General features: G+C 40.5%; 1 protein-coding gene across 1 annotated transcript in view; it reads left to right on the forward strand.

Annotated features, from left to right (window-relative positions):
• Window positions 1-22,386, forward strand: part of pld1a (phospholipase D1a) — a 39,897-nt gene that overhangs the window by 12,888 nt on the left and 4,623 nt on the right. The window contains exons 2-24 of the mRNA XM_022223069.2: window positions 1,195-1,410; window positions 2,147-2,316; window positions 2,584-2,726; window positions 5,583-5,694; window positions 5,937-6,002; window positions 6,931-6,989; window positions 7,157-7,249; window positions 8,074-8,226; window positions 9,933-10,082; window positions 10,866-10,949; window positions 13,195-13,276; window positions 14,818-14,928; window positions 15,086-15,271; window positions 16,761-16,974; window positions 17,074-17,202; window positions 17,496-17,614; window positions 18,042-18,155; window positions 20,465-20,575; window positions 20,834-20,922; window positions 21,050-21,163; window positions 21,302-21,351; window positions 21,442-21,576; window positions 22,039-22,192. Coding sequence (XP_022078761.2) covers window positions 1,227-1,410; window positions 2,147-2,316; window positions 2,584-2,726; window positions 5,583-5,694; window positions 5,937-6,002; window positions 6,931-6,989; window positions 7,157-7,249; window positions 8,074-8,226; window positions 9,933-10,082; window positions 10,866-10,949; window positions 13,195-13,276; window positions 14,818-14,928; window positions 15,086-15,271; window positions 16,761-16,974; window positions 17,074-17,202; window positions 17,496-17,614; window positions 18,042-18,155; window positions 20,465-20,575; window positions 20,834-20,922; window positions 21,050-21,163; window positions 21,302-21,351; window positions 21,442-21,576; window positions 22,039-22,192 — 2,822 coding nt within the window. The 5' untranslated portion in view covers window positions 1,195-1,226. The remainder of the gene's footprint in view (window positions 1-1,194; window positions 1,411-2,146; window positions 2,317-2,583; window positions 2,727-5,582; window positions 5,695-5,936; window positions 6,003-6,930; window positions 6,990-7,156; window positions 7,250-8,073; window positions 8,227-9,932; window positions 10,083-10,865; window positions 10,950-13,194; window positions 13,277-14,817; window positions 14,929-15,085; window positions 15,272-16,760; window positions 16,975-17,073; window positions 17,203-17,495; window positions 17,615-18,041; window positions 18,156-20,464; window positions 20,576-20,833; window positions 20,923-21,049; window positions 21,164-21,301; window positions 21,352-21,441; window positions 21,577-22,038; window positions 22,193-22,386) is intronic.

Raw genomic sequence — 22,386 nt, forward strand, 5'->3', positions numbered from 1 at the left:
GATTTATTTATTTGAGCTTGTTGGAAAAAAATGACACATATTTTTAATTGCAGGAGCTCAGTTGCATAACAACTCATTCCAGTCATTATTAAATGTCTAATATGGATAGGGTGGAGGGTATCAGCTGTTTTTTTTTTAAAATTTTCTCTGTTATGTGTGTCTGTAATGAATGCCTGACTTCCAGTCCAGAATGTCTGTGAAGTCACAAACCACAGCAGTGACTGCATCATGTTTAACTGGCACTGATTTCCAAAGAGACTTAAATACATTTATATTGAGCTGTCTGAAGTGGAGGGGTGGGTTGGGGTGATTTACAGTAATGGTTTGCTCCGTTTGACCTTCCTCAAACTGAATTTATGGAAGTGATTCTCTAAGTAAATAGGATTTAAAGAGTTGCACCCAGTACTGATATGATGTTGGAGAGACAAAATAATGCGTCATCTCTATTGTTTAAAAATGGAAAAGTCCCATGAGGGGGGAAAAAAAATCAGTTCAGCTTGACTTATCTACTAAGTAGATACACAACTATATGAAAGCAGTCCTTTTATGCATCACCTGCCTGATAAACCCTGAGTTTGATATCATTTTGATTTATGACTATAACTATAAAACCGCCAACGCATGATATGCTCATGATAAATCCTCTCTGTCACCTGATTTTCAGTTGAAAATGTTTCATTTTAGTCTTGCTGGGATTTTAATGATGATGAAACTTTCTTAGGAGGAATTTAAACACTTTCACTTCCAGTTTAACATAAGTGTCACTCTTTTCTTAAATCAGATGTCCTCAAAGGAGCATGCCTTGTCCTTTAGATGCCAGTGAACTGTTGTGTCTTATCTCTTGTGTTGTTCCATGAGCTTGTGGAGCTGTTCTTTCATTCGGTTGCTCCCTGCTGAAGGTCCTAGGATCGCCATGACCTAGATGTCTTAAGAATCTGCACAGACATAGGTTTAAATTGAGATATTTTCATCATAGTGCTTTTACAGCTGTGTCTACGGTATACGGATGTGTCTATTTTTGGGCATGTTTTAGCCAAACAGCCTGCGTGCTTTGCGGCCTTTATGTGACTCGAGGAAGGCGACTGAAAGGTTAAAAGTCAGATCACTGTCCGCTCTCTGTGGGAGCATATGTGCAATCAGGAAGTGGTCAAATAGCTCACAACAACGTTAACGTTCATCTCTTCCCTCTTCTAGGTGCCCCCTGCTCTGGGGTTTGACTGCTAAGCATGCTGGGTAAAGCTCACCCAACTTCCAGCAGGGTCGACCTGGTGAACTCTGACTTTTCTGACGCCACATCGAACTCGGACGAACTCGACGGTATCGACATGGCTGACCTCGTGGAAAGCCTGGATGCACGAGAGCTGGACCTCGGAGAGGGAGAGGAGATCGACTATGATGGAAACTGCTTAGGTATACGTTTCTCTTTTTTTTTTGCCTTATATGTCTCTCTTAGATACTACAGCCTCACAATCATTTCTCCCAAAAGCAAGATGACAAATAAAACAAAATATAACCATAAACTAAACAAATAACCATGAGAAATACGCTTGTACTGTATATGCGATCACTCAAAGTGGGCGAAGCACTGAATTATTTCCATCGTAAGCAGTTGAGTTGATAAGATTACGCAAGCTCCTCAGAAGATTAAACTTGAATGGAATGTAACGTGTCAGATGGTGAACTCGATTCATCATTCATAAGCAAATTTATATGGTCATACGAGGCCAAAGCAATTAGTCCATGACTGTCCTCTTGGGTTTGTTCCCAGAATCTCTGGGAAATGAAGAAGTAGCAGAGCAGCCAGACTAAGAGAAAGTGAGCTCCCATTGTCTGACCATATGGAAATTGTACAAGAAAGAAAAGATTTCAACTGAATGCACAAAGCTTCCAAACTGCTATCCAGCAATCCAAGAGTATGAGGGTGGATGTTTCCTTTATGTAATTTAGATCCCACAAACTTTACCGGAGAAGAAACGGAAACATTTGCCCTAACGCTGCAAACTCGCAAAGCGCATGAAGCTTGAACAAAGGCCGACTTTTCAGCGCCGCATCCTACTCGCTCCTAAGCAGCCTGAGTAACTCCTACGTGTACAAACAGAAACGAAAAAAATTCACACTAACCGCCAGCCTCGGTTTCTGTTCCTAGGGGACAGTCGTATCCCATTCTCAGCAGTATATGCCACAGTGGGTTTCAAGGAGGCCAATGCAAAGGTCTACCTCCCCACTGTGCCCATTACTGCCCGGATCCTGGAGGTGGAGAGGTTCACCACTGCGCAGGACCGCTTCAACTTGTCACACCACAGGAGTGTCAACAAGGTACTGCACATGCACCTATCCAGTTAAAAACACAATATATTTGGTATTCATGACCCACTTTCCTGCTCTTATGGTTTATATAAAGCCAATGCTACACAAAGATTGAGCTATTTTTTTCCAACTCTCCCTTGCATTCGCGATTTCTGCTACTCTGGATAAATAAAATATCTTGAACGTTATGTTTTTTTTCATTATAAAAGCCTTTTCATGAAGCTGCCAAAATCTGCCGCCCTGATAGATAATAACCTGGTGCTTGTGTGTCTGTAGTCTCTACCAGCGGTGTTTAAGATTGAGCTGAAGCATGGAGAATTTACCTGGGTGGTAAAGAGGAAGGAGAAACATTTCTTGGAGCTGCACAGAGAGCTGAGGACGTACAAGACCTTCATGAGGATACCGCTGCCATCACGCAGGTGGACATTTGTACTCGCAGAGACATGCACAGAAACCAAAAACACAAGCTTACACACTTGTTTTTGCCATGTTGTACCAACTTACAGTCTCTAAAAACAGTTGTTATTGCTTTTCCAAATTAAATCGTGGTCAGTGTAAGTTGGCTTTTTGATGAGAATTTACAGATAAAGATTCTGTCTTGTCAACGTGAAAACAGATTTTAGTTCTGTCATTAAAATATAGCCAGTTGGTGCTAGAATTAGTAAGATGGAAATCATGTGAGAGCAGTGAATATGTTCATTGTAGTATAAAAACAGCTGTATAGACATCCAATCACTGGTAAATCAGTAATCCAGGCTATAACTACACCATGAAAACAAAAGAAAACTTCAAACAATTCTGTTAAAAGGTAGCTGAAAAGCACAAGTCAGGGAATGGATATAGGAAAATCTCAACATCTACCTATAGCATGCCATCTTAAGTAACTGAGTAGGAAAGAAATTCTTGAAGGAGGCCACCAATACACCTATGATTTCTCCGAAGGAGTTACAAGCTTCAGCGGCTAACATGGGAGAAATAACAGTTGTTGCGTGTTCTTTGCCAGCCAGAGCTTTATGGGAGAGTGGCAAATAAAAACACTGTTGAAAAAAGCTCTTACTACAGTTTACATCACAACATGAGAGTCTTTGAGGTCAACAGGAAGAAGGTTCTTTGATCTAATGAGACCAAACTTGAGCTTTTTGGCCGTCAGACTAGGCACTGTATCCAGTGGACACCAAACTGTGCACATCATCACGAACACAACATCCCTACTGTGAGGCATGGTGGTGTCAGTATCATTATATACTTCTCTGCAGGAGATGCTGGAAGGCTTACACAGGAGAGGGTAAAATCAATGCAGCAAAATATTAGAAATTCCCGAAGGACTCCTTGACGCATTGCACAATAGGACTACGACTTGGCAGAAGATTTGTTTTCCAGCAAGAAAATAACCCAAAGCATAAAGCCAAAGCTAGGCAGAAATGGTTTAAAGGCAAGAAGGTGAATGTTCTGGAGTGGCAAAGTCACAGCCCAGACCTCAATCCAACTGAGAATTTGTAGGTGGACTTTAAAAGAACTGTTCACTCAAGATCCCCATACAACCTGACGGGTCATAAGCAGTTTTTCAAAGAAGAATGGGGTAAAACTGAGACCCATGCACACAGGCTCAATGCTGAAATTGCAGCCAAAGATGCATCTACTAAATACAAGCTCAAAGGAGGTCAATACTTATGCAATCACTTAGTTTAAATTCTGTCATTTTAATTATGTGACATTACTTCATAGAAATCTGTGTTTCACTTTGGTATGAAAGAGTCTTTTTTAAAAAAAAGTGTTTTCTTATTGAAGAAACTAAGTCAAACTGACCATGAGGGAGTGAATACTTTATATAGGCTGTGTACATTCCATTGCTAAAGAGTTACTCTAAATGTACCCTCAAGCCAAGTTTTGATACTAGAATTTAATGGTTTGCTCTGAGCTTTTTGTCCCAAAATGGGAGATGAGGTTCAATGTGACACACGTATACACTTGGCATAAGAGTCATACTTGTATAATTAACATAGCATTTAAAGAACAGTGTGGGCGACCTGATAGCCAAATGGGTAAGGCACATATCCCAAGTAGCGACTCATCAGTTCGAATCTTGGCCAGCTGGATCGTTGACTGTGCATCATTCCACAGCTCTATTACCTCACATTTCTTTCTCGCAATAAATTCTCTCAGAGGTGAACACTGCATGTGAAACTAGAGCTAACAGACGATTATCTCAGCTTGGCATTGAGAGTAGACACAGAGGGGCAACTTTATCCAAAGTTCTTAAAAAATCAGCCCACGATCACTTCTAAATTTGATTGAATTTGTTAAAAATTAAAATCCAATCATAATGAAAGATGTAAAAACAACAGGGAGATCTGCTTATAGTGGTGGGTGGATTTTTTTTCTTTTTTTCTTTTAAATACTCTGCTTCTCCTTGATTTCAGATGTTCATCTGGAGCTTCATATTTATCGCACAAACATCTTGACTTTCTGATCTACCTCTTGGCAAGAAAACGAATAAGCGAAATAAGCTCATATCCCAAATTGTCTATAAATGTCAAAGTATTCTTTCAGTAGCACTGACAGTATTTTTCTGTGACCTTTTCGAGTTTATGAACCTTTTTGTGTTCTGTACTGTACCACGATTAATTGCACTGTGACATTTCAATTAGCTCTTCTTGTTTGTTTCTTTCCTTTCTCTGTTTTGTTCCCTTCCCTTTATTAGTCTCTCTTATTCTCTCTCTGGCGCTGTGCTCACTTGAAAAAAGTGGAATGCATTTGGATTGTAATCGGATTTGTTTTGCCAAACTCTTTTCCTCTCTGTGTTTCTATGAAGCAGTCTTTATTTAGTTGTATTTTTGTAGAGGTTGCTACGTGATGCATGGGATTGCGGTGATGGTTTCATAAAACAGGCAGCTTTTAATAAAAAAGAGCAACGAGCACAAAAAATGCATAATCGCCTCCCTGTTTTTAGATAAGTAAATGTCAGTTTTCTTTGTCGGCTTTCCTGGTTGATATGCGATAACACAGCAGTGAGCCAACCTTCTGTCAGGTTCGTCAAGCTTTTCCGTTTGCATGTGTAAATATCTGCTCACAGGAAGATACACAGAAAAATATGATTCTGAGCAGCTGCTGAAATTGCTTTTTGTTTAGTTTTTTTCCTTTGGCTTTAGGCTGCGGTCAAACTTTTACAAAGATTCAATCCCTGCACGATTTTACAAATGCTCCCTAGAAACGCATCTTCAAATAGCTTGTGCTGCTAAATCCGTCATTTTAATGTTCTCCTTCTTGTTTTGCAGCCACACGGTGAGGCGGAGGACGGTGAGGAAGAGCGAGGTGAGGGAGATGCCCTCCCTACCCAGGGGGGGAGGAGACGAGCTGGTGCGAGATGAGCAGGTTTCCAGCAGGAGGGTATGCTGCTGCGTTTGTAGCCTTTTCTGCTTGTTTTTCCCGGTTTGGACGAATTGACTCTTGCCACATCTCAACTTTATTGCAAGGAGCTCTCCTGGCACTCGCTTGTTGCCATGGCACTTAACTCCTTGCCAGTATCCTCTAAAACACTCTCTCTCTCTCACAGCGTGTGTGTTCCTAATGCATGGATTTTGTCATTAAAACACTCACAGTGGCCAAATATAGTGTGTGTGTTTCTGCAGAAACAATTAGAAGACTATTTGAACAAGCTGCTGAGGATGGCCTTGTACCGCAAATATCATCACACTGTGAGTAATCGTACTAAGCGCCGCAAGCTTTGACACTCAAATGTACCCTCATAATGACTGCTTGTCAAATATGTTTCAAGTTTGTGCTAATTTATGTTTATTCTACATTTGTGTCAACCACTATAGACATTTGAGATCCACTAGAAGTGAATCATTAACAGGGCTTTTCTATATTTTGCTATGCTTTGCCCTTGTTGTGGATGTTGAATGTTGACACAGATCAGTGTGTGTACACAAAGCGCTGCATCATGCAAAATGAATTGAAGCTTATTATTATTACTGCTTGTTCAAGCAGTAAGAGTCTGTAAAATGTCCTCAGTTAAAGTACAGCCATCATAAGACGACATTTTTAAATTACGTACAAAAGCTGCATTGATTTTTCATATTTTTATTGAATTTGGACAATATATTTACATACATTTGCCTTTCCAGCTTCATCTGGTGTTTTCCATTTAAAAACAACTCCTCTCTCTATAAAAGCTAAATTAAAGATTCAATCCCAAAGTGCTCTAAGTAGCCTTACAGAAACACTTTGCGTTACTTTTTCCTATAATTTAGAGATCAATGCTAAAAAAATTGCAATATAAGCTACAAAAGTGTGGACTACTTTACCATTTCCCACATATTTACACTGTATATCTTCCTTACTTTACTTTATTGGTGGAATCCACCTTTAAACAGACCGTTGCTGCAGCACTATGTCAGCCAAGTACTAACATTAAGCTTTCTTTTGATGTTTTTTTTTTTTAAGTTAATATGTGAGGTTACAACACTCAGTTCAGGATGAATCACTTTACCTCCAGGTGTGTGAACCTAACAGTTGCCTGCCTCCGTGTCCACGTGTGCGGTATATTTCACAATGTGTGTTGTGCCTGTACAAGAATCGCTTGTGTGAAGCTTCTCTGCGTTTCTTCCCATCTATTCTCAGATGGAGTTCATTGACGTCAGCCAGCTGTCGTTCATTCATGACTTGGGACCCAAAGGACTGTGAGCACTTTCTCTTTGTCCAATGCTTTTTTTTTGTTTCCCATCCTGTATGCTGACTATCAGGGTCAAAATCCCAAAAGCTGTTCTTAAATTTCAATAATATGCTCTCCTTACACCCCATAATTTAGATTTTAGAGGATATTTAGCTGCGTCTTCTGTCTCTTCAGGGAAGGGATGATCTACAAGCGCTCGGGCGGACACCGGATCCCTGGAATGAATTGCTGTGGTCACAGCCAGGCCTGCTATCGCTGGTCCAAGCGGTGTGTTAATATTGCTTTTTCCCTTTATTTATTTTTGTCTTTTCAGTTTATTTCTCTCAGTGCAGCTTTTATCCTTCCTCCCACTGTTTTCGTTGCCATGCTAACATAAAGCAGACCACTGCTCCTGACTCATTTTTCTTCTTGTAATTAAGTTTATTTTGCTCATTAGACAAATTAATGGAGCCCCTTCGTGTCTTGTGGTAGCAGACACGCACGAAGACGAACTGGCATTTCTTTTTAGTTCCTCAAACTGGCAAACTTTTATAAAAATGTGGGAGTGATGGATTTCATGTACAAAAGATTTTGAACATTCACACTCAAATTCCTGGCAGGAAGCTGTCAAAGTGTGGGTGTCAAAGTACAGTGACCATTCATTGCATATTTCAACACAAAATTATCACATCTTAATAAGCGGTAGATTTGACTATTATGTTATATTTTCCCTTCTTTTTTTTCTTTTTGGAGGTTCCTAACAAAATGTTACTAGTACCGAAATCTACAGCCCACCTGCGCTCCCTGCTCTCTTTATCTGTCTGCCCGCTTCTTTCTCTTCCTGTTTATCGCAGCCAAATTATTATGTGAGCGGTTTATATTGTTGTTTTTCTGAAGACAACACAAAAAAATCCCACACGTTTGAAACGCTCGGCCCATCCACCTACATCCCCATGATGATTTTCTTCCTACACCCTTTCCTTAAACGAGAAATATAAGAAACGGTGCACAGAAATCAGTGGAGAGCTGCAGGAACACACATAGACACAGAAATCATAAATGCTTTTGATGATATGAAAATGTGAATGGTTCTGTGTGTGTGTGTGCTGCAGCTGGCTGGTGGTCAAAGACTCGTTCTTGCTGTACATGAAGCCAGACTCGGGAGCGATTTCTTTCGTCCTGCTGGTGGATAAAGAGTTCACCATCAAGATGGACTCCAAAGACACGGAAACCAAACATGCAGTCCGCATTGACAGCCTCTCAAGGTTGTGTGTGTGTGTGTGTGTGTGTGTGTGTGTGTGTGTGTGTGTGTGTGTGTGTGTGTGTGTGTGTGTGTGTGTGTGTGTGTGTGTGTGTGTGTGTGTGTGTGTGTGTGTGTGTGTGTGTGTGTGTGTGTGTGTGTGTGTGTTGAACATTGGAATTTTCATCCACAAGGACTGATCACACAGTTTGAGTAAAGCCTTATAGTGATTCTAATGTTAATACTACTTAACCACCATTTAAAAAGAGAATCTTCCCTTTTTCCCCGTGTTGGGTAAAGTCTGTTTGTGATGTTAAAAATCATATTCAGACACTTATTTTGTGATGAGATGGTGCTTTTTCCTTAATCAGCTTCATTTAGTCTCACAGTAAAAGGAAAAGGCCTTTCAAAAGACTTTTTTACAACCTGCCAGCAGCAGGCGGGAACTTGTTGTTTCCCTTTTTCCGATCTGTGATCCAAGACAAAGAGAAACATTCTGAAAAATCACCAGTGGGGTCAAAAACCACAGATTTACTACTTCTTGTAGCTTCTTTTCATTCCAAAACCCATTCCTTATTTTATTTTAGGAACAATGACAAAGTTTCTTATCTCACAAAAGGAAAAGACGGATGCCTCCTGTGACAGACGGATGTGTGTGTGTGTGTGTGTTTGTGTTTGCTTTTATGAGGTCAAATGTACAGTTATTTTTCTTTTTTTTGGATGTGATTCAGTCCTGCACCCTTGAACACTCTGAACCCAAAATCTAAACCCAAAACTCCCCCTTGTGTTTGAAAAGCATGTTATCGTTTTATAAAAATTACCAAATTTACACCATTTATCGCAGCCAGAAACTGTGAAAACTAACAAAAATCTGACATTTTAAACTTTTAAATGGTTTTCGAACGCATCATGTGTGACGTATGGTTCCAAATCTGAGCCTAAGATTGCACTCTTCATCAAAATGACTTTTTTCAGCATGTCTCATTCAAAATGTTACCAAAAATCCACAGTTTGCAATGAAGAGATTCAGTAAAGAACAAAAAATTCTGCACTACTCGGCGCAAACATGAAGCTAAGCCTGACTCGGCTGCAACCAACAGTTATGTGACAATAATTCAAGGAATTGTCAGCTAAACTGCAGGCTGTGCTTAAGCGGAGCAGAGGAGATGAAAAGAGAGAATATGTGAAAAATGAAACGCACAATAAATGCAACATGGCTAAGAAACGGCATACAGAGAAGCCAATTGTCTGGTATGGGGTGTCAGCATGGTGAAAAATCTTTAAAAAGTTGTAGTGTGGAAGATGCTTAGTTTGTGGAGAAAATAGTTAAATATTTATAGCATACGGAGACACCTTTTTTTTTTTTTTTTTTTTTTTAGCACAAATAGGCACTTGGAAAAATGTTGACAATATTTCTTCCAGTTCTTTTTCAACTTCTCTAAAACAAATAATGAAAGAAAACCGCCCAATTTCATCTCTTTAGTTTTAGGATTTATGTTGTTATACTGCACAGAAGACATTTTTGAGTTCTCTCTTCTTGTAGCAATGGTTGTGCTGTTTCCATAAAGGTGCAGGACTGTGGAAAAAATGAGCCCACACAGAGTAACATGTGACCTGAGCAACAAAAATGCCCCGAAACCGCTTTAGGGTTCAGAGGTTTAAAGTGAACGTATATTTGTGGAATGGTATTCAATGCGTCTCTGTTTGTATCTGTGTATATCTGCCTGGCAGGACCCTGGTGTTTAAGTGCAGCAGCTACAGGCATGCTCGCTGGTGGGGTCAGAGCATCGAGAGCTTCGTGAGGAGTCACGGGAAGGCTTTCCTCCGAGATCACCGCTTTGGATCGTTCGCACAGGAAGAGGAAAACATCCCTGCCAAATGGTAACGGCACTGGAACAGAGCACAACTGGTCAAGCTGTTGCTAATGTTGGTGTGTGCACAGAAGGAAAAAAAAAACCCCAAAATGACAGGGGTTTGAAGCTGTCACATTAATTTCTCTGTGACTGGCAATGCAGGGCTGTATTTACAGTGTGTCAGAGTCAGTGTCATTTTATTCAAATTTTAGCTTCTCAGCTCCACATTGGCGAGCAAAATACATAAAACGCAAAGAAAACAAATCTCCTTCATATTTTCCCTGCTGTCCTCTGTCAGTGTTTCCACTGGTAGCTATGGAAATGTATGACGGGACCGAGCAGTCAGCTCTGTCGTTTGGCTGCGCTCCCTTCTTTTCTCCTTTCTTTATTTGCATTCTCTCCCCCTCAGCTGCCAGATTCTGTGATATTGAATCATCTGCGCGATAACCACATTACGTTGTCTTTTTTGCACAGAAGGAAGAACGGGAGAAACATTTAGAGAGACGTGTTGTTGTCCTGTGAGCAGATGGAAAAAGAGTGTTAAAAAAAACAGTTATGTCATGATGACACGACTATGGGTGTCGCCTTCAGCTTGCAAGGGTGTTGCACAGTGAAGTGAGTCAGGGAAGTTGTGCTTAATTGTGGCTTAGAGGCGGTTTTGAGTAAAAGCTGTGGTCAGACAGTGAGCTCGAAAAGACAGAAGTTGCTCTGCTGTCGAACTTGAAACACTGCATATTCAATGCTTGTTTGTATATGTATCAGCAGCAAGTACATGTGGCAAGTGTGACATTAACATCTTTTTTTTATGCAGGTATGTGAATGGAAAGACGTACATGGAGGATGTGGCCGATGCTTTGGAGGAGGCGAAAGAGGAGATCTTCATCACAGACTGGTGGTGAGTTTTAGTGTGTGTGAACAGGCCAGATATCAAATAAACAGAAAAAAACACCTGAATCATAAAGGTCTTATCATCTATTCTGTTGGTGCCCATTTTACTTTTCCATCTAATGCTGTCACAGTTTTTTCCAAATCTGACAGAATAATAATCCAGCAGATGTGAAATACCATTAAAAAAAAAAAAAAAAAGCATATGCTGTTATTAGTGGCTTCAAATGATGGAAATAATGGAAAACTGGTCATGATATCTGGTTGACCTGAATGTGTCATGTGACAGAAGTGGAGTTCATATTCATAAGGAGCATCATGCAGATCAAAAGCTGTGTAGGGGAGGCTGTAATGTGGTATCTGTGGTGGTTTTAGAAGCAATAAGAGATACCCAGTGAGGTAAAATACGTTCATTCTAGCTGTGTGATTTTTATTGCATGAGAAGCATTAAGAAAAATATTTAGATTTTGGACGTAAGGCTAAATAAGTGTGGGAATTATATCATAGGTGTTACAATCCAGGTTGTTAAGGGAAGTAGCAAACAAACAGATGGTCGTGGTTGTAAAAAAAAAAAAAAAAGTTGATTGTGATTTTAATGAAGAATAGATTTTTGTGGCAAACAAAAAATAATCAGCACAAATTCCACTAAACGAGGGATGAATGCAAGTGGATGCATCTCATTAAAAAAAAATGAATAAAATGAACGACAAAATAGTCAAAATCAAAACCGCGCGCTGCTTACTATCCAAACAAAGGTTCCAGGCAGCCCTAAACCTGGTGTCCAACCTGTCATTGAAATACAAGTTGACAAAATGTGCAAATAAAACTGTGAATCTGGCCCAGCCTCGAGGGGCAAAATGAATGTGTTGTATGTGTCACAAAGGAAACTAATCAATGAGGATTTAAAACGGGATGGAGGAGGAGCAGTCAAAGTGAGAAACTGATCAGAGGCTGAGTCTGACACAGCGACTTGCACATGCTAATTTACATACAAAACCAGATGGAGGTTAATCACACAAAAAGGGAAAAGGAGCGCAAAGCCCATTCCATCTTTAAGAGGAGGGGGAGATGTGATATGTAACGTTATAGAATCTTGCATCTATGCTAATACCAAGTGTTTGCTGCAAAAAGTATGCCTCATACTATCTGTTGCATGTAGATTATGCCTTGAAAATATAAGAAGTATGAAGCACCAGCTTTAAAATCTATAGAATCGTGGCTGACTTGTATCTTAGTATCTCCTTAAAGACACTTAGGGTGAAATTGCTGCCAAAGACTAAGAAGACAACTTGACACTGTGATCCCAGTTAGCGTCGTACAGTGCTGTAACGCATCACATTATAGATTAACCAGAAGTCCTCACCTGCTAAAGATCTGGGACAAGGTACTGGCTCTAATTACATCCCCACAATGAGAACAGAAATCCACCAACAGAAAGATAAGTCTCGATATCTGGTTACGCTTCTGCTACACCCCTTTTTGTCTCTCTCCGTCTTTTCTCAGCCTCCTTCTAAACCGTTGTGATATGATTAGGTGTTATCTCTGCGTTTCCTGACATCCAATACAATTGGACAATGTTTGAGGTCAGAAAAGAGTCAAACATGAAACAGAAGGGGAAGACTTCCTCCTCAAAATGACAAAAAGCTCATTTGTCTCATGTAAAAACTGTCACCACAGTTGCCGTCTACACTGTATGTCCCCTAGAGGATACAATAACCTGGCAGATGGTGTTACAAAGATGCAAATCAAATGTCACATATAATCGGTTTGACTGTTGTGCATAGGAACGAAGCATTTCCTTGCCTGTGGTTTGACTCACCACTCTTCCTTGCTTTTTAGATTTTTAATAGTGGTTTAATGGCATTTTCTGGAGGGAAATAACCCCTTATTTGTCCCCACTGACGCCGTTATAATATTCTCACCACTGTAATTTCAAATATAATAGTTTTTGGTCCCTCAGAGCTGAGTGTGCAACTGTTAGACATGACTGGAATCCCTGTGTTCCAAGGCGGTAATCACGGGGCTTATGGTCTTTACTAATGAAGTGTCGGCTTGTGTAACGTGAGCCAATGGCACTGTAGACATGTCAGCTCAGGATGCCAATGTGAGTGACTCATGAGACTATAACATGATGTCAGGGGGAAGTAAACATCCCATGAAGGAGACTGATGATTCTGTTTCTTTATCTGTTTGTCCTTCTTTATGTTTCTGTATTACTTTTGGTTGGCTTATGTCTTTCCTACTCTTTTCATCAGGCTGAGTCCAGAGATCTTCCTGAAGAGACCTGTTGTCGAGGGCAACCGGTGGAGGCTGGACTGTATCCTCAAACGCAAAGCAGTAAGTAATCATTCGGGGCAAATGAGTGCTGAGCACATTTTCACTGCACGATGAGAAAACACAGTATGTGACTTTTTCAATGTATAAATTCACACTTTTCAAAAATGTTAACATTTAAACTTCATCAAGTCACTCTTATTTAAAAAGCACTTTTGAAACAAGAGGGCTCAAACCAAAGTGCTCTCCATGTGAGATAAAAGATTAACATTTTGAATCTATTTGACCGAAAGAAGCGCGAATAGTCCTCTAAAGGCACATTAAAAGTTAAAATGAAGACCTTGCAATATTAGAGAGAAACCCTCGGGTTCCCTGTGAGCAAGCACTTGAAGACAGTGGAGATGAAGATAAAGTTAAGAAACCTCTTAATAAAAATGTCCACATGTGCTTACAGGTGCTAAAAATCCTTATTCAGAATGAACCAGAAGGAGTTTCTTATACAAGAAGAAACTAGAATTGTTTTACTACTCATTTGCATCAAATACAACTAGAATTCACCATTTAAATAAATAAGCAGGATTTATCATCTGACATGTACATGAAGGTAATATATACGCAATATACAGAACTTTCCAACATCTTGTAAGGTACATGTATTCAATTTGTGTACAAATTTCAGGTACTTGTACTTTACTTGAGTATTTTTCACTTTCAGCAGCTTTATACTTCTACTTCCCTGCTCTCTGAGGAAAATATTGTACATTTCACCGCACTACATTTGCCTAGCATCTTTAGTTGCTTGTTACTCTTCAGATTACTTTTTCCCCTCCATACCCTTATTGTCCACATTTCTCAAAATTCTTTGATTTTTTAATATTTACAATGAACTTTAGGAATAAATGTTCCTTCACAAATTGGGGGAATTTTCCTACTTCTTATGCTAAACAAACTGCTCTATAAACCTATGAGATTACCTGGAAAATGTGTTGTCACAGAGCTGAAAACAAGCAGTTTTATTGAGTTCATGACGTTTTGGATGGATGTGGTTTTCACAGGGCATTGGCATTGCAAACATGATTATTTTATACAATTGCTGTAAATCAATCTACCCAGTGGGCAGCAAATGAACTAGTTAAAATTAGCTTAACCTGAAGCACCTACAGCCATAAAAGGCAAGGTACACATACAAAACATATGTAAAAGAAAAACTGACAGCGACCATTTTACTGCACAATGAAGAGTAAATTTTGTTGATAAACCTTTTACTCAAGTAAATTTTTTTAATGTGTGTCTTTTACTTGCAATGGAGCATTTTCACAGTGTGATATTAATACTTTAACTTTAGTGCAAGTACCTGAAAACATCTAAAAATCACTGTACATGGCATGATATCAAATTGATTCTGTTTGCTCCCTTTGCTTTTACAAATTAGTCTCTAAACACATGTTTTTAAGGGTTCTTTCTTTACTATTTTACTGCAATAAGTGATGTGTTTGTTCAGCAACAGCTATCTTGATTGATTAATTACGTCTGAGAAAGGATTCATGATGTATTTTCAATTAAATATGTGAAGTCACATCTATTTGTCATGTGTTTGTCCGCAGCAACAAGGAGTGCGGGTCTTTGTAATGCTGTATAAGGAGGTGGAACTCGCCCTCGGCATCAACTCAGGCTACAGCAAACGGACGCTTATGCACCTGCACCCTAACATCAAGGTAAGTGGAGGGATTATGGGTATGTCCATTTTCCTTAGTCAATGTCATGGTTCCATCAGCCTGTCATATAATCAAATACATAATTATATGTGCGCTTTTTTGTAACTCACATCCTGTCAGTGTATCATATATACAAGTACATGTGCTGTGTGTCCAGGTGATGCGTCATCCAGACCATGTCTCCTCCTCCGTCTATCTGTGGGCACATCACGAGAAGATTGTAGTTATCGACCAATCGGTGGCCTTTGTGGGCGGGATCGACCTGGCGTACGGTCGCTGGGACGACAGAGAGCACCGGCTGACGGATGTGGGCAGCGTGACTCGCTCTGTGGCGATGGAGCAGGTCAGGAACACACACGGCTAATTAAAATGTCCTTTCCACACTTTAGGATTTATTGGCAAAAAAAAAATGTGTTTCTCATCTCCTGACAAATAGCACGAATTAAAAATCCTGAGGAGAGGAAAGTATTTCATTCGCTCTCAGAGGGAATGAAGAAGCAGCGCTGCATGTATCCTCAGTAGGAGCCTGTGGTGACGGACTGTGCGCATAAATAAGGAATGAAAAGAGCAAATGCTGTCACACTGCCAGCTGGCAAATAACCCTCTTAACTTCAGTGGAGCTAACATATTCCCAAACACAACTACACAAACTTATTATATGCTACCGACCTTAAAGTCAATATTTCTTCAAGCTGCACTTGCCAGAAGTCTTGAGAAGGGAGGGAAGAAAGCAGCAGAATTTGAAGATACGGTCCTTCTCTGCTGCAGCTTTTTCTCATTTTTTCTACATCTTAAGCCCCCGTGAGTGATACGACACAAGTTTCATTGATTGGTTTCATCAGACCAACCCAGGAATTTGTCATCTGACTTTTTATATAGCGAAACATTCTCTCCAATTGCCTCTCAGGTGAGATAAGTCTTGAAGTCTTTTGTGGTTATTGCTTTAACAATGCTGCAATAACAACTTTTCCAGCACTGATTCGGGTTTTTTTTTATGGAACAGCCAATATAAATAACACCCTTGTTCTGAGAAGACTTCTGATTGGCCCAAGTCTCCGTCACATTCTTGATTTTATAAACCCTAAAGGAGGTGCAGACGTCTAGTTTCTTCTCAGACTACTTGAATCACAATATACAGAAAATTTATTTTCAAAATTTGCCAAAAATCACCATCTATCACTTTAACAAGAATCCAGAGGATCCTTGATTTTGCAATCAGATTTTTAAGCCTTTGGAACAAAATTTGGAACAGATTGTACGTCTTTCAAGTTTTGTTGTCTCTCTTTGATACATGGAGCATCTCTTTGTTCAGGTCAATGTCCATCGTCTACTTGACATGCTCAATTCGGTATCAAAAAAAACATCCTAATGTTTTGATTGATGAACCTGTTAGAGTGGTAAGATGGAGCCTTGAAAATTAGTAAAAAAGTGAAACCTTTCGTCAAAATTGTTGCATTTGCTGCTCAATTCAAAAAAGGGTTTAGAATTTCGTGATTTCCCAATGATTAATACAGTGTTTTTTGGGGAAAAAAAAGATAGAATTCAAGGTTGGTGTGCTCCTCAGGCTATAAATCCTTTTGATTTTAAGAAACCCATGACTTCCACCCACACAACATCACACCTATCCATTGTTTGTAACTTGGTCGTGACTTCAACTCCGCTCAGCATTATAATGCATCACGATTCAGCGCCACACAACAACAACAGTCTCCGAAATGACAGTCATAAAACAGTTTATGGCAGTGCTGTTTCATTACACTGCAATCATTGCTTCTGTATAATATACAGGCAGATGAGTTATACTGCATCCCCTGTTGTTTTCTGGATTCTAGGCCAGCTCTACCAACACTCCGTCTGCTAAAGGCGTGTCCTCCACTGATGGCGTCTCTCAGAGCAACGGACGAGGTACGCCGCCCAGCGATCCGACGGATTTACCGAAGCTGAAGGGAATCGGCCGCAACAGGATAGTTCGCTTCAGCATATACAGACACCTGCACAAACACAACCTGCAGCATGTGGACAGCGTGAGCAGTGTGGACAGCGCAGGTCTGTGAAGGCAGAGAGAAAATTCAAGAGAATTATCGCATTTGTGGGAATTCGTGCTAGAAACATGCACATTTTCAACTTTTATTTGCATGTGTGCAGGGAGTGGCTCAGTGCGAAGCCTGAAAACGGGTGTCGGAGAGTTGCAGGGAAACACTCGCTTCTGGCATGGGAAAGACTACTGCAACTTTGTGTACAAAGACTGGATCCAGCTGGAGAAACCTTTTGATGGTCTGGCACATACATATCCACAAACATAACCCTCTCATTTATGTCGAACAAGCTCCCTCTACTCCTAAACCCCAAAATTCTTATTAAAAAGAAGTCGCTGCCCAATGCTGAACACTTATTTTAAACCAGTGTATATATGGAAACATATACACATCTGGAAATTGAATAGGAAGTAGAGCTGAGTGCCATGAAACACTTGCAACAATTCTTCCACTTTATCCTCTCTTCTAAACTCTCTGACCCCTCCGTGCTTCTTTCTCCCATCCTGCTGGTCTTTTTTGGGGGGCTTGCAGACTTCATCGACAGGTACACAACTCCCAGGATGCCTTGGCACGACATCGCCTCAGTGGTTCACGGCAGAGGCGCCCGAGACGTGGCGAGACACTTCATTCAGCGCTGGAACTTCACTAAGGCACTGCAACCTGCACACTGTGGACACTAACAAACACACTCAGGGATGTAGAGCAGGATCAGGACTTAAGGATTAATTTGTTTAACCGGGGTTTTTACAACAAAGGGTCTTTTATTGATAGACTTTAGCCACCTTTCTAATTCAAATACATAGTTAGCAAGTAGTGGGGACCTCATGTTAAACTAGTAGGGGAACTCATGACTTGTTGACATAAAAATAAAGCAGGACAATAAACACTACCCTGGCTCCATCATAGGAAATGTTTGACTGGAACAGTGGAAAAAATGCCCTAATCTTCACGCTCACTTTCCCTGGCAACAGCTTTTCCCTCCATGTTTTCCTTCTTTTCCAGCTCTCCTCCTCTCTCACTCTCTGACTACATATTTACCTTCTCCCTGCTGAAATTCTCCATTTTTCTCTTCGACAGATCATGAAGCCAAAGTACCGCTCCCTGTCGTATCCATTCCTGCTCCCCAAGTCTCACTCCGGCGCCAATGAGATCAGATACCAAGTTCCCGGATGTGTTAATGCCAAAGTTCAGGTGGGAGAACACGCCAAGCACACGTGTAACTTGTTGTGCTCATAGAAAGCAAAACATTGTGGAAATTGTTGGTTTTGTCTTCACACAAAATGAGAAACTGAGATAAAAAAAAAAAAAAAATCCCACCATGAACCAAACTGGTAGGAAATTAAAGAGAAAATGCAACAACACGGGCAGGACAAACTCCCACTTTCCCACATCTCCCATATCCAAGTGTGCAGTCAAGCTTTGCTGGACAGAGATGAAACGGGAAAGAAACTCTCTATGGGCCAGAAAGTTATATAACTATAAAGGTTTGCACTTGTGATTGACAGGATTTTTAGCCAGAAGCAACCGACCTCTGACTGAGATGCTTGTCTAAAATAAGAAGTGCCTGAAGATCCCTTCACAAGGTTTTAGATCAAAGTGAAGGAGCGCTTGGATTTATTATTTTGAGTCTGACCTGTTCAGTGTTTCTGTGTTTTTGAAGTGACACCTCAGTGAACGCAATAAACAGCTTATTATGCTTTTTAAAAAGCGTGTGCTGTGACATTAAATCATCCAAATATGTAAACTGAACTCAAATATAAGTAAGGAATCACACATTTGTGACGCATAGAGTCCATATGGTTTTCATTGCTGGCTTCTAGAATCCACTCTTCCTGGAGGACTTGGTGAAGTTGGGGGATATTTTTGGGGGTGACTGGGTTGTGGAGTCAAGACACCACCCAGAGTATCATGGAGGAGATTGTATGTGTACCGTTCTGTCTGAAGCGATTTCTTAGACGACAAACGGTGCAGTTGTGGACATTCTAGTTCCTGGATTTGGTCCTAACTGACACGCAGCATCCAGCATTCCAACAGTCTGTTCTTATCTTTGTCTTGTCATCTTTAGCGTTGTGTCGTTTTAACAAAGCCGCATGTAAGGATGATCTTTTATAGTCACTGGTCAAAGGAGCGTCTGCTTACTGGTCACATTATCTGACCACTGTGCTTTATCAAACATTTTACTGTTTGATTTTAACTGGAAAGCACTTTGGTCGCCTTGAGTGTTGTAAAGTGCTCTATAAATAAATTTTAAGTGACTGATTGATTGATTTAAAGCCACACCTGACTAGGATGTGGATCAGCTCAAACCCTGAACAGCTCAAAAACATTTGGTACAAAATGTACCCCTTTTTCAACCATGGCAATAAAAAAATGGAATTGTTTATTTTTTCTCTAAGTCAGAAGAGAAGACCAGTTGTATGTTGAGTTTGGATTATTGTTTATTATATTTTGAAGCGTTGCCTAATGTGTATATATATAATTATAATGTGGAATGTAATGGAAACTAAGACAGATCTGAGAGAAAGCAGGCTTTTTATTTACATTAAAATTCTTAATTAAGGGTAGAGTCCGCCATGCCATCACACATACATTTTATCAAATGTGGTCCGCTAGCTGTCCATTCTGTGTGTATGCTGGGAAAAAAATCCAGTTTTTGTATGCAGTTCAGCCTTATCTGCACAACACTGTTGCAGCGTGTCCTGTACTTTCGCACATTCATGCTTGTACACAGAAAAGGGAGAAAAGGGAGTCAGAGATAGGAGATGGGAGGAAAGAGGTCAGTGGGAATGAGAGGGATGGTGAATCTGCCACATGTTAACTATCCAAACATGCCAACTAGCTAAATGTCAGCCATCTTTCTCTTGAATCACAAATTTAACCTTTAGATAACTGATATTAATTGATGTAAGGTACAGTATTATTAACAACTGTTCAACCCTGTGGAAATTTGTGGAAATCTGGATGAGCCATAGTAAAAACAATCAGGGTGCAACAGTCTTTTGTAAAAAAAAAAAAAAAAAATAGAGGAATGATGAATCATAAAGAAGAGAAATGCAGCGTGAATATTTCAGCTGAAAGGGCGGAGCTCATACACCAGGCTCGTGTTCAGAGGTTTGACCAGGAATCAAACAAGACAATACAAATTATTGTTACATTTCTCCTTCAGGCATTACAGTCTCAGCTTCTCATGAAGATAACAGGAACTCCTCAGCCAAGGAATCTGAATAGTGCAGAATCCAGTCTAAACCAGACTATGACAATAGTGAGACCAAAGTAATGGTAGTTGGATTATAAATTCACTACAACAATATTTTGTTCCAACACTTGGAATATAATCACACTAGAAGGCCCTAGCCTGTAATCTTTATCATTTCTCCTACATACATCATCCTTGAGGTTTTCATGTAGACTACATTAGAGAAAACGTGTGATGAAATGGGTGGAAGATGCATCTCTGTTGAGCTTTACTTCTGTAACGAAGCAGTTTCTGTGTTTTTAAGGCGTTGCGGTCTGCATCGGATTGGTCGGCCGGCATAAAATACCACGAGGAGTCCATCCATACTGCCTACATCCAGGTCATCGCCAAGAGCAAGCACTACATCTACATAGAGGTAAAGCAGCAAAGGGTCCAGGATGTGAAAATAGAAACTGATCTGTTCCTTTGTTTATTCAAAAAAATATGAGTGACAACTTAAAAGTCAAACTCTTCAGAGGTTTGCGACTAATGTCAGTAATGATGTAGCTCTGTTGTGACTCGCTTTGATGTCAGTAATTACTATATGTCGGGCATGGGTGTACTTTGTGAAAGTGAACGTTGCATTAGTCTGTAACAAAACTCCAAATTGTGCGCTTTCGCTTTCTTCTCACAGAACCAGTTTTTCATCAGTTGCGCCGACAACAGGACGGTGTACAACAAGATCGGAGACGCCATCATCGAAAGGGTCATCAGGGCACATAAGTACTTGGCATTTTTTAAGCCATGTGTTTTTGAAAGAGATTGTAGGACGTGCTTTTTAGATATTCTCCACTTGTATAAACAGGATTAGTCTTCTCTCATAGTGTTGATGATATATGGTTGTTCACAGGGAGGGTAAGAAGTATCGCGTCTATGTGGTCACTCCTCTGCTTCCTGGCTTTGAGGGCGACATCACCACAGGAGGAGGGAACGCCATCCAGGCCGTCATGCACTTCAACTACAGGTACACCACGTGAGCCGTTCATTGAAGTTTTATTTGAAAGAGGAAGACAGAAGGGAAATGAGAAAGCAGATGTGGAACGGTTGTCACAAAATCCACTTCTATGCTTGTCTGATGAGTTTTAATCTCCTGTCTTCTCAGAACAATGATCCGAGGAGAATATTCTATCATCTCCCAGCTGAAAAAAGAGAGTAGGTTCAAGAATAAGCTGTGAAAGTCCGTGTTTTGGTACCAAATATTAAGTGCAACATGTTAAAATTCTTCTGCCCTTGTTTCCTTAGTGGACGATCAGTGGATGAACTACATCTCCTTCGCCGGTCTGCGGACTCACGCTGAGCTGGAGGGACGTCTGGTCACTGAGCTCATCTACGTCCACAGCAAGATGCTCATCGTTGACGACAACACTGTCATCATTGGTCAGTCTGTCTCTCATCTCACCTTCTGTCACATTCTCTTCTCCTGCTACTATTTGGGGCGACCGACCGTTCTGCCTCGGCACCACCAAAACGTGGCAAAAGCTTCTTTTCCTTTCGCCATGTGTACAGTGAATAAATGTGCATAACAATACTGCTAAAATATGTGAGGAGCGCCACATGACTCTGCTGTGCCACCTGCTGGTGTATGAAGTGCAGCACTTAAGCTCTTGTCTTTTCTCTCTAAGTTTACTTTTAATCTGCTCTTTTGTTTGTAAAATAATAAAAAAATGATCATTAATCGCCGTGTGTGTGTGTGTGTGTGTGTGTGTGTGTGTGTGTGTGTGTGTGTGTGTGTGTGTGTGTGTGTGTGTGTGTGTGTGTGTGTGTGTGTGTGTGTGTGTGTGTGTGTGTGTGTGTGTGTGTGTGTGTGTGCGTGTGTGTGCGCGTGTGTGTGTGTTGCAGGTTCTGCTAACATCAATGACAGGAGCATGCTGGGTAAACGTGACAGTGAGGTGGCCGTGATTGTGGAAGACTCTGAGAAGGTTCCCTCAGTGATGGACGGCCAGGAATATGAAGCTGGACCCTATGCTCTTCAGCTACGCCTGGAATGCTTCAGGTGTGTCTGTCTGTACATGAAAGCAGGAAAGGTTTGCTGAAGAACAACATTGGAATATTGCATTATGGGAACAGTTTGCCTCCAGTTTGTCTTGTGGGCGGCATGTATGCAAAATCAATTGCTGTAAATTGGCTCTGTGTGAGTGTCTGCTTGATTAGGCCCCACGAACCTCTTTCAGGTGAAGCAGGTATAGC

The sequence above is a fragment of the Acanthochromis polyacanthus genome, chromosome 1 (assembly GCF_021347895.1).
Source record: "Acanthochromis polyacanthus isolate Apoly-LR-REF ecotype Palm Island chromosome 1, KAUST_Apoly_ChrSc, whole genome shotgun sequence".
NCBI classification, from domain to species: domain Eukaryota; kingdom Metazoa; phylum Chordata; class Actinopteri; family Pomacentridae; genus Acanthochromis; species Acanthochromis polyacanthus.